This window comes from Poecilia reticulata, chromosome 17 (genome assembly GCF_904066995.2).
Source record: "Poecilia reticulata chromosome 17, P_reticulata-male-v2, whole genome shotgun sequence".
NCBI lineage: Eukaryota > Metazoa > Chordata > Actinopteri > Cyprinodontiformes > Poeciliidae > Poecilia > Poecilia reticulata.
The window spans coordinates 25308058-25320099 of NC_088846.1; the positions used below are offsets into that span (position 1 = coordinate 25308058).

Sequence of the window (12042 nt, forward strand, 5' to 3'; positions counted from 1 at the left end):
AGTAACAAGAAATTAACATCAGTTGAAACATTTGTTTTTCTAAATGTTTTTTTTTTTTTTAAACTTATGAAACTTTCGCAAAAACTGCAGGTGTGTGTCTGGTGAATTTTTGGTTAAAACATGTTTGTTTTTCATTTAGTGGGTAGAAAATCCAGAAATTTTACTCAAGTAAGAGTAAAAATACTTTGTAATAAAAGTACTCAAGTGAAAGTAAAGAGTACAGAAAAGTAAAAAAAAAACAAAACTCAAAGTAATTTTTTTCAAACAGGTCACTCAAGTAATTGAGTAAATGTAACTAGTTACTACCCAACTCTGCATTTAAGTGACATTTCACCATGCTGATGAATAACTGATAAAATAATCAATACTGAAAATATTTTTTCATTCATATTTAAAATTAACCACTCAGCTTTTATGTAGCGAATCTCAAACACTTAAATTTTCACAGACACCTGAACGCGTCATATCTGTAGGCGTGAACTATCCTTCCAGGTGGGCGGGGCTTATCCCGACAGGTGTAGCAGCGGCTCCAACCTGCGCAGGTTGCGGTGCGCCTCTGCGTGACGAGCGGACAGGTTTTTGTTAGACAAATACGCACCGTGTTCCTTTCTGCTGTTATAACAGTTTTATTCCGCTCCTGCTGCCATTTGCATTCACCTGTAATGCAGTCAGCGCGGCTCCAAAGGAACGACATTCCCGTCCACGCGTGGGCAAATGTGGATCTTTAGACTTGAAAACCCCGAAGAGGAGCTGAGGAAGAGGGAGAACGTCCTGGGCACGTTATGAAAGCTTAACATGATCATTTAAACAGCCCAAAAAGAGAAACTAAAAGTTAGAGTTCGGGGTACAGATGGAGTCGATGACTGGAGTTCTGCTTCTTCTGCTTCTCCTTATCGGTGAGTTTTCTTTGGAAATCTGATTAAACCGGTTCTGAGCCATGTAGTCCTGTTTTAAGGTTCACACTGGAAAGGATTTAGATTTCATCTGATTTTAGTGCAAATATTCAGCAGAAACAACTTTTCATATAATAAAAAAACACGCAGACTGCGGTCATTTCAGGAGAAAACAGCGCTGTGGGGGTTAAAGTTGCGCCACTCGCTGCGTGGCGTGTAAAGCTATTAAGATAAGAACTCAATTTCATTTTACTTTGGTTTTAATTTAGGTTTCAGCGCATTTTATTCAGGTTAAGTCTAATGGCTCGTAGTGAAGTTTGAAAAGTTCATTCTAAATTAATTTTAGTTCAACTTGACATGTTTTCTTTAATTATGGTTTTTAATTTTGATTTGCACGCATTTTATTCAGATAAAGTTAAGTCTAAAGGCTTCTGGGGATGTTTTAAATCTTCATTTGAAGGAATTTTAAAGTTAAACTTACATGTTTTCAGTTGCTTTGTTTTAGAATCGCATCTATTTTTGTAGAGAAACAAACTCTCAGCCTGTTTGACAACTTTTGCAGCTCATAAAAAGCTGCTGCTGCTGCTACTGAAAGGCTTTCTGTTCCAGTTTGGGAGGTTTGTTTCCTCCTAACTTATTATTTTATTCTTGCATCTGACGTACCTGCCAACTTTTTATGATCGAAGAGAAAGAAAGTATTGTAAAAAGCTTTCTGCTTGTATTGTCTGAAGCAGTTCCCTGCCTGTTTCGAGCTCTTATTATAGTTATTATGTTAATCTTCAGCTCTTTCCAGGCTGTGACGTTTGTTGTGAGTTGTTCTTGTTCAGGAAATTCTGCATATTCTCTATTTTTGCGGTGAGAACGTAAGAAATCCCGCATTTGTTCAGGTGTGGCTGCACAGAGATCATAATTACCTCAGGGAGCAAAAACATCTTGGAGATATTTTAGAGCGAAGTTTGGACTTGCTCTTTTTCTTTTGCATTTCATAACCAGTTCTCTTTAAAAAAATGTTTATTTTACTGTAATATGCACAGATATCTTCTGCATTATAAATGGTCAGAGTATTTCTGAATTTTTAAGGAAATTTTAATATTTCGTAGTTGGGATTTGCATGTTGTTTTTTAATTCTTTCGCTCAGAATTTGAGCAAAAATAATAAATAAAACGGGAATTTAGCTTAAAACCTTTAACAATATGTTTTCAAAATGTCAAATAAGTATATTTTTAATGCAAATTCACATTAAAAACAATGCAAATGTTTCTGAATAACTGCATTTTTACTGCACCATTTCAGAACAATGATCTCAGTGCACTTAAATAATAAGTCAAATTAATTTAGAGCCGATGTAAATCAGCCCAGACTGTCCAGTTCAACCCAAGTGATAAAATATTACCTTTTAATTCAGAGGATTATTTAATGTGAATGCCTGTTGCATTAAGTTATTCTCTTCCACTGAGCAAGCATGTGGTGAAAGGGGAGAGAAACAACTAACATTAAACGGGTAGAAACCTCCAGGAGCAGCTGGGCTAAATGTGAGCGGCCATGTTTTTATGGCTGGTTGAGAGTTCAGAGGGCAGCAAAGACAAAATCATGGATAAACGGAGCTTCAACCTAAAAAATGTATGTTAATTGGTCCCAAGTAATTACATAAAATTCATCAAACTTACTTTGTTTTTGTTTAACTAGGCAACTAAAGTAACTTGGATAAAGGTATTTTGGTTACTTGTAACCAATTAATGCAGCATATTTAAGTTGAATCATCTGTTCTCTTTTTTCAGTGAATGTAAAGATGAATCAGAGAAAATAAACACCGGTTAGAAATAGGGGAATATGTTTAATTTTGTGGGATCAAAAAGGTGAAAACCAAGCAGCAGACTGTTGGAGAAACATTTTTTTAGTTTTTTTTTTTCTCAGCGCTCGCTGCTGAAATGTCCTAATGTTGCATTGTGTGGGAGGCGTTGAAGAATGCAGACGTCCTCTTGCTGACATTTCCCACCCTGACATGAAGTAAAATCAACAGGGAGGTTAAAAATGTGTTTGTCAGTGTTGAGATGTAGCAGCTGATTGTGTGCAGGTTGGTGGGATTTTTCTGTGTTGTGTTTTCATTTATATTCTAGTAGCTAGTGTAGTTTCAACACAGGGATATTTATCAGCAGGGTTAATCTGCTGTTTCTCCTGATATTTCGTGTCCTGAAGAGGTTCTGAACGCAGAAATGTTGGTGTTGCAGTTCAGTAAGCTCATGCTTCCAGTGGAGATGTTTAGTAGGACGTTTTGACTTCTGTTTGATGGAGACTGAGCCGAGGTGCTTCAAAACCTCAAGGATCAGCCCTTAAATTTTACACCAGCTCAGGAGGATCTGAAATATCTGAGACGTTTGAGTTGAATTTGAAAGGCTGTGAGACTCTGAGCTGTTTACCTAAAACAGACTTTAAAACGCAGAATGTCCTCTTAAGGTAACATCACTCTGAATGTTTTGTTGAGAAATCAACCCTTGTTGACAGGATGATGGATCGACGCTGAAAGAATCAGTGCTTTATTTTGTTGAAGTTGGTCATTCCTGCTTTGTTACTCCCACTGCATTCCTATGGCGTTTTTGTCTTCAACTTAAAGGTGACCTATTAAGAACAGGTCAGAATAGGTCTGTGGGCTGCAGAAAACATGTTCATTACACTTTACACAAAACCATTCTTAGATAATGAGAACGTTTACATTCATACATGATAATGTCTGCAAACAGATGCACAATTTTACAACCGAAAAGCAAAAGTGGAGCCTCCTACTCAACCAATAAAAATGCAGCTAGTAGTTTCTGGATGGTAAGCAAATTCCAAACTTGTCTTTTCCAGCAGCCATTGTACAGTGCATACAGCAGCAAAACCAGCTGACCAAAAGTCAAAACTCTTCTGAGTCTCTAGGAAACGGCACAGTCCCTGTAGGATGTGACTTTACAATCGGGAGGTTTTGGAAATGGCTGATTTTCCAGACACCAAAAAACATCTGGATGTTTTTGGAAGCAGCAAAAACCCAAATGGAAAAAACTTCTCAACAAGAAATAGATGTCGCTTTAACGTCAATAATTTCTGAATATTGATGAAAAGTACTAGGTATAAGTGACATAATCTGTATTTTTTCATCAATATTAAGGAGTTATTGACATTAAAGCAAGACTTATATCTTGTTAAAAAGTTTCTTGGAAGTGAGTTTTGTTTCATTTAAAGTTCACTAAGATATTTACACTAGAAACTAGATAGAAATCTTTCAATGACAAAATAACTTCCTGCTATAAAAACTGAATTTACATGAAGATGTTTTATAATTTTTTTTTCCAGATAAAATGTTAAATTCTGTATCTAGAATAATTTTTTTTCTTCATAAGAACTTTTTTCTTTGATTGGCTTAAATATGTTATCATGATAACCCCAAAGCTTCTTTAGTTTTGCGGTTTTGATGAAAATGACTAAAGAAAACTCACTCAGCTGTTTTATGAGAAGATATTACAAGACATTTTGTTCACTTGCTTTAAAGCAAGCGCTGTTAATAAAACACGGTTTTCTACTCAGATCAGCGTAAACGCGCTCCATCAAACTGTGAGTTGAGCTGAAGCTGTCTGAACTCAGACGCCTACTTGTAAAGTGGTGCATGTCCACGTAGTTCAGACGATGGAAATTGTCTGAAGGTACGACAGAATGCGGCTCGGGCGCATTCCTTCTTCTAAACATGAATCAGAGGTTGTTGTGCAACCGGCATCTTCCTGTTTTCATGACTAATTCTGTTGCTCGCCTCTTTTGTTTCCCTCCTCTGTGTGGCGTAAAGCCACCAACAGAAACGAGGTCCGAGACTCTCGCTCCATTTAGAAGAAAAAATACTCTTATCAGGCGCTTGGTTTCAACAGGTGTGATAATCTCAGGTGTGATGGAGTTGCTGTCACTCTGAGGGAACTGGGAAAGCCTGAAGGGCAGCTTTGTGAAGTCGTGTTTGTCTAGAGTGTGTGAACAGGGGTTAACTCTTTCTCTCTGTTTGCTGTTTATCTTTTTATCTCGTCTTTGGCTTCCTCTAAAACCTCGTTTAATCTGAGTCTGTCCATCCAAGGTCTCTCTCTCTCCTGCACTGCAAAAACACAAAATCTAACCAAGTAATTTGGTCTGAGGAGGACAGAGTACCCACAAGATGTACTCAAGTAAGAGTAGTACTACTTTAACATATTTTTAGTCAAGTAAAAGTAAAAAGTAGCCGTCCAAGAAATGACTCAAGTAAGAGTCAAAAAGTATTTACTCAACTTCTGAGTAGCTGATCAAATCATCAGTTAATATTTAAAAAATACATAATCAGATGGAACAAAATATAAAGTTAAGAGGAAATTTTGGTATTTCAAGGATATAATTAATATAAATGATAAAAAATAGCAAAAGAAAATGTTTCCAAATCAGTTTCTTTCAATAAAAAATTGATGAAACTTAAACAAAAACTGCAGGTGTGTATCTGTGTTTGGTGAATTTCTGGTTAAAAAATGTTTGTTTTTCATTCAGTGGGTAGAAAATCCAGAAGTTTTACTCAAGTAAGAGTAAAAATACTTCACAATAAAGTTACTCAAGTAAAAGTAATACGTACGGTGTAGTAAAAATACTCCCAAAAGTAATATTTTTCAAAAAGTTACTCAAGTAAATGTAATTGAGTAAATGTAACTAGTTACAACCAACTCTAGTTTCTAGTGAAAATATGTTGGTACACTTAAAATAAGAACAAAAACTAACTAATAAGTAAGTTTTCAGCAAGATATAGCGGCTTGTTTTACATCACTAATTTCTTAACATTGATGAAAATGTAGTTTAGTTTCACTGGAATATAATTTTTTCACTTATAACTTGACATTTTTCTCATATTATTAGTGAAATAATCTACCTATAGATCTAGAATGTTTTCATCAATGTTAAGGAATTACTGATGTAAATCAAGCAGCTACTTCCTGTTGAAAACGTATTTATAAGTTAGTTTTTGTCTTATTTTAAATGCTCTAGAAACTAGACAAACATCCCTGGTAATATTTTGTGTTTTTGCAGTGCAGACTAACGTTTCGTCTCTCTGTGGGACATCTGGACGGTTGTGTCCTTGCAGGATCCGTGGGATTTTGTGCCCAATATTGGCAACTTTGTAATCATTTATCGGGTTTGTGAATCAGTAACCAGAAAAGAAATAAACGTGTTCGTCCTAGAAATCAAAGTTCATTTGTTTGGTGTTTCCGGTCTGAGTTTCTGATTCACCGCTCTCACGGTGAAATGCAACCTTTAACTGGTAAAAGCCACTATTGAGCAACTGAGTTGAGTTTCTGTCAGTTTTAAAAAAATTGAAAGAAGAAATAAAGCTGCAACTTGCCTGAAAATGTCACCAGAGCTTCAAATTTGGGTTGAAATACTGAAAATATATAAAATCAAGTTAAATGATTGTGTTTTAGTTATTGGGTTCAACATTTGATCTGTTTGTGCAGCTTTACTGAAAATGCAAAGTTAAAAAAGGAATTGATATAAATAAATTTGAGTATGTAAAACACTGAGTAGAACCTGCAAAAGACCTTCTGAAAAGCACAAAGGAGACAAATGTCATGTCTATGCAGTGAATACTAAAGAAAACTACAAGCGTATTCATTCAGGTTGAACATTTATGATGTGAAATCACAAAATCATCACAACGCAGGAAGTTTCTTCTTAGCACATCTGTTGGATAATTTTTTTAAAATTATTAAAATGCAGGGTATATTTATACATTAAAAACAGACTATTTACAATAAGGGCTGAAAGGATTAATCTGATGAATTGATTATTTAAATAATTAACTAATTCAGTAATCAATTAATCGTTGACTAGGCTATGGAAACTCAAAATAGGCAAATTTCTGTGAGAATAACGGCAGTAATTAAGACAAAACCAGAGAAAATCTGTAAAAAAAAGTTAAACCAGGAGCTACCAGGAGCTTAGCTTCACCTGGTTGAAGTATTTTATTTTTGTTTTATTTCCTTTATTTATCCAGGTAAAACCGTATTGAGATCCAGATCTAATTTTCAAGAGGGAGGTGTAAAAAAAACAAACAAAATGAAAAAACACTTCTATTAATCACCTTTTACTATCCATTTATTAATCAGTTAATCCAAAATATAAACAACAGATCATCCCTGACTTATTAATGTTAAGTCAAGCAGAAAGCGCTGAGCTTTTCACATGATGATGTAAAGTATTAAATATTTATTGGCTGCAGATTCATCATTTGCTACAAATCATCAAGGAATGCTGTTACTGCATTTTCAGCAATAAAATGTTTATTTTCTTACTTAAAAATGACTTGAATTGTTTGTTTTTCAATTTATTTCTAATATTGCATAACTAAGACTTAAAGTGCAAAATGTGCCAAGTTTTATTTGATTAATTATCAGAATAATCAACTAACGTAATTATTAGCTGCAGCCCAGTTAACAACATGTGACGATAAAACGTCTCCGACAAATAAGAGCAGAAATGTTTTTCAAAATGAGTAAAACTGCACAAATACCAACAAGGATATGAAGATTATTGACTCTTTTGGGAGCAGTGGCTGTTGTTGGGTTTTACCAGCTGCTGGAAGGGGAAGGATCTCTGTTGACGCTCCGTTGTGCAGCTTGGATGCAGCTGATGGAGCTGCAAAGTTCAGCAGAAGAGACAATATCTAGACACCAGGAAACTTTTCATTTAAGTAAAAACATTAAGGCACTTATGAGTCTCAGTAATTATTGAGAAAAACATTAGCTGGTACAAAACATCCTGATCCTGAGGCGGTGCGCCAAGATCGTTTAGATTCTGAGAATCGACCTCACTTCCTGTTTGACAGATTTGCAGACGGTTTAAATGGGAAGGAAGCAATCTGTCCGATGAAGATTAATGTCAAATATGGGGAAAATTGTGCAACAGGTGATTGAAAGGTTCATAAATTGTTTCCCTAAAGTGATAATTGACTAAATACTGAAAAAAATCACCAAAAAAAGCCAAACTCTGCAATATAAAATGTTTTACTGTAATAAACCCTGCAGAGATAAAACCACAGCAGTCACTTATGGATGAGGAAATCAGGATTAGCAGTAAACATTCTGCAGTATTGTTCGGTTTCAAGCAGGAAAACCTTAAAACGTCTTAAAATAAAAGACTCAACTCCATTTGAAGAGCCGTGCTTCAGTCTTGGCGCTCGTGCAGACCTTCCCTTCCTTTGTTGTAGGATCCTGCGTGTTTTCTCCATGATGCTGAGGTCAAAGTCAAGCAGGTTGGGCGAAGCTTCAGCCGTGGCCTTTGGGAGTGTTTGTCTGTAAACAAATCTGTTGAGCCTTTGCATCACTTCCTTTGTAAAGCACTGAAGGAGAAAGTGACTCTTAACAGATCAAGTTTTCTTTGTTTTATAGTAGATGTTGCATTTATGTGATTTGCATTGATATAAAGTGAAAAACTCACTGAGTGACGAAGCATTTTCGATATTATGCAATTCTCTGATCTTTCCTGTTTTCTATTTGTGCAGAAGTTTTGGGTAATGCCTGTACAGCATTTACAAATTCTGCTTTTATTTTGCAGAAAACAGGCATTAGATTTATAAGCAGAAAACGCTGCAGAGATCCAACAAATTCATCGTTCTTCAACTTAAATTTAATGAAATTTCATGACTTGGAGGACTATTATGTTCTGCAAGTTATATTTAGAATATGAAACATCATTTTATCAGTTTGCAAAAAAGATTTATTAAGAGAGACAGCATTTATGATCTGAGAGGAAGAGATGCTTTTTAAAAACCCAAATCAGATGTAGACAAATTGAACATTTTATTTCAGTTTAAGGAACAATATGCCAATTTTTACTGTTAAGAAAATAATGAAATATAATATTCTATCAAGGTATAATGATTCATTAGAGTTCTGTATTATTGCAAATATAATATATATATATTCTTACTATTACGTTTATATATACACACTTTGCTTGTGTTGGTTGTTTATGGTTTTGTGAAATGATTTTTGAAAGTATGGCTACTTTTTTTCTTCAAACTTTTGTTTATATCTTCATGTGACATATTCAGTTTAATCAGTAAATGAATGAAATAAATAAATATTATTCAAAAAACATTACATTTCAACAGTTCTGAAACTGCAGCCACCTTTCCCTTTTAAATAAGTTCAGTTATCTGAATTTTGCTACACCTGGTTTTATCTTTCGGTTTGTCTAGATGTCCTAGTTCAAGCATTCCTCCTATCAACACGTAACACCTTTATCTCTGATCAATGCCCCGTTTCTGTTTTGTCCTCAGCAGGATGCGTTCAAGGGGACTTCAAGGAGCCTCCGCAGCCCAACACCGACCTCCAGGGGTTCACTGACGCACAGACCAGACTCCCCTGCTGGTACCAGCCGGAGGCGGACCAGAGGATGGTGCAGGTCACCTGGGAAAAGGTGTTCCCAAACGGCACCAGCAAGCAAATCATCACGGCCCACTTTACTGAAGGGATTAAAGGTATGTCACCATTACTAGCATCCCTAATATTCCCCCAAAAAATAAATGTAGCAGAAGCATTTCTGCAGAGACTCAGGAGTAGCACTCCTGAAAAACCAATTAACCTGACAGCCATGCTTTTGGACTGTGGGAGGAAGCCGGAGTACCTGGAGAGAACCCACCATGCACAGGGAGAACATGCAAACTCCATGCAGAAAGACCCGGGCCGGGAATTGAATCCAGAACCTTCTTGCTGCAAGGCAACAGCACTACCAACTGCGCCACTGTGCAGCCCCTCATTTAATGCATACGTGTCAATTTTTTAAAATTAAAAATGTAAAAAAAATATCGAAACATTTCTTTTTTTGCCTGCCCAACAATGAACTTTAGGCACAATATTTTGACCAAACGAAGTCTGATTTCTGTAGAAGAGAAATCTGTAAATTATTGCAAATCTGAAACATAAAAATGAACAAAAAACTCCAGAATTTTCTTCTTTAATGGCTTTTATTGTTGTGTAAAAAGGAATTTTTGAAATAAGGCGAAAAGTTCACTTAATCTTTGTGTGTTCATTAATTAAACTTAAACAGACAACTCAAAATAAACTCTTAAGGTTTAACCCTTTATTTATTTTTTAAGAGTTAAACTCTTTCACTAACAGTGTAAAATAAGATTAGCTTTGTCCTGTAAAGGCTGAAGTTACTCAGTTTGACCTGTTTTTATCCTTTTTTCCTCCAGCGGCTGAGAACTCTGATCGGGTGACGTTTGAGACCTACAGCCCGATTTCTGAGAGCTCAGCTCTGCTCATCAAAGTCACAAAGGTGTCGGACGCCGGCATCTACCGGTGCCACATCGTCACCTACCCCCTGGGAAACTTCGACAGGACCATCAAGCTCACCGTGTGGAGTAAGTTTCACACCCTCCATTTCTCTGAGGCATTTTGCTAATCATGTTTGGGTTGTTTGATAAAACCATAAAGAGAAGAACTAGGGCGGTTTGATAATTTCACAATCAGGGCCATAAATTACTAGAAGCATTTATTCAATTTTTAGATAATTCATTGCTACAGTGTGTGAAAAAAAGTCTGGAATGATTGCAAAATGTTGCCTGAGAAAAAACTGTGAGAAATATCTACGATCTCATCTAATTTCCAAGAAAGACGTGTTGGATGGTTTATAATAACGGGCATCTTTGAGGCAGGATTTTATTTATTGGTGAACTGCAGAATTTATCCTAAAAATATAAAAAAAAAATCTGAAATGTGTGGCATGCATTTGGATGCAGCCCTCCTTCAAATCAAAACATTAAGTATACATATTTTCTACAGTTACTGTATTTTCTGGACTATAAGACACATTTTCCAAAGTTTATCTTATATGTGTTTTTTTTTTCCTGTGTGACTTGTAGTCTAAAAATTACGGTACCTTTATGTCTTAATGGCCCTACCAGGGAATTCAGTTAATATCCATTATTGTTAATAATTCAAACTTCTGGGAGCAATAATTGATAAATCGATCTTGTTCTTCATTCAGTAAAATTACTCACAGTGAGGAAAGGATCCAGAAATTTCATACAAACAAGATTAGCGATACTTCATGATAAAATTACTCAAGAAAAAATAGTCCAAAAAGGACATTAGTTCCAAAAATGACTCAAGTAAATGTAACTAGTTAACACCCAACTCTGTCTTTGACCTTCACAAACCAACTGGATTTATACTGGGATGAAATAGGAAACTTCTTCTGGGTGTTATTTAGGGGTTTCAGAGTAAAGGGGAGTAAATACAAATGCGTGCCACACTTCTATGTTTTTATTTTAGCTTATTGTAACATGAAGCAATAGGAAACAAATGAAAGAAAAACTTTTGCCAGGTGAAAATCTGGAGTAAACAGCCTGCAAACGTGGAGGACAGTGTTTAAAACAGCGGTGGGATTCTGGTTTAATCAGTCATTTTCAAACATTTCACATAAAATCCAACCTCTGCGCCCTTTACTGAAATATTATTGCTGCTGAAGCAACTTGAAAGAATAAAAACATTTACAGAAAAGAAAAAATCATGTGGAGGAAACTGGTTTTCTTTGGCAAGGCTTTGCCATTGTGCCCCAGTGTTTTCTTTAGGAAAACTAATTTATGAAGGTGATTTTACTGTTTTTTTCACCTGGTGTCACATTTTTTGTGGCTCGTTTCCACTTCCTGAGTGGATCACATGAGGTAACATTTGAATCATCACAGCAGCTGTGGGAACGCGATGTTATCACTTCTGCTGCCAGTCATCGTCGGCAGCGATGCTCCGAGCTTAAGGGCTTGTTTTGGCACGCCTCGCATCACGAATCCACACAGACCAGTAACTGACAACCTCAAGTCCTGAACAACGTGCCTGAGAGTTGAAACATTCGATAATTTGCATGTAAAACGTCCGACGAAGACGTTAAAACAACCTGGAACTGAACCAACCTGCTCAAGCAGACCGTAGAATATAAACACCATCACTTTAATTTAGGCTAATGTATAAATTTACATGTTTTTTTTCTGCAGTCAAACCTTTGATCTATACCACAGATGTCATTTTGGGCCATATCAAAAATCGGAATTTTCTTAAAGGGCCGGTTGCGTCATGATGTATTTGTAAAACCAGTTAAACTGTTAAAATATTAATAAATA

The 12042-nt window shown here is 35.9% G+C and overlaps 1 protein-coding gene across 3 annotated transcripts in view; it reads left to right on the forward strand.

Annotated features, from left to right (window-relative positions):
* Window positions 1–484: 484 nt before the first annotated feature.
* The window catches only part of nectin4b (nectin cell adhesion molecule 4b), a 29248-nt gene continuing 17690 nt past the window's right edge, over window positions 485–12042 (forward strand). Inside the window, exons 1-3 of one of the 3 annotated variants that reach the window (XM_008433994.3) lie at window positions 485–896; window positions 9202–9402; window positions 10120–10287. In XM_008433994.3, coding sequence (XP_008432216.1) covers window positions 851–896; window positions 9202–9402; window positions 10120–10287 — 415 coding nt within the window. In that variant the 5' untranslated portion in view covers window positions 485–850. The remainder of the gene's footprint in view (window positions 897–9201; window positions 9403–10119; window positions 10288–12042) is intronic. The other 2 variants (XM_008433992.3, XM_008433993.3) reach the window with 2 other exon arrangements.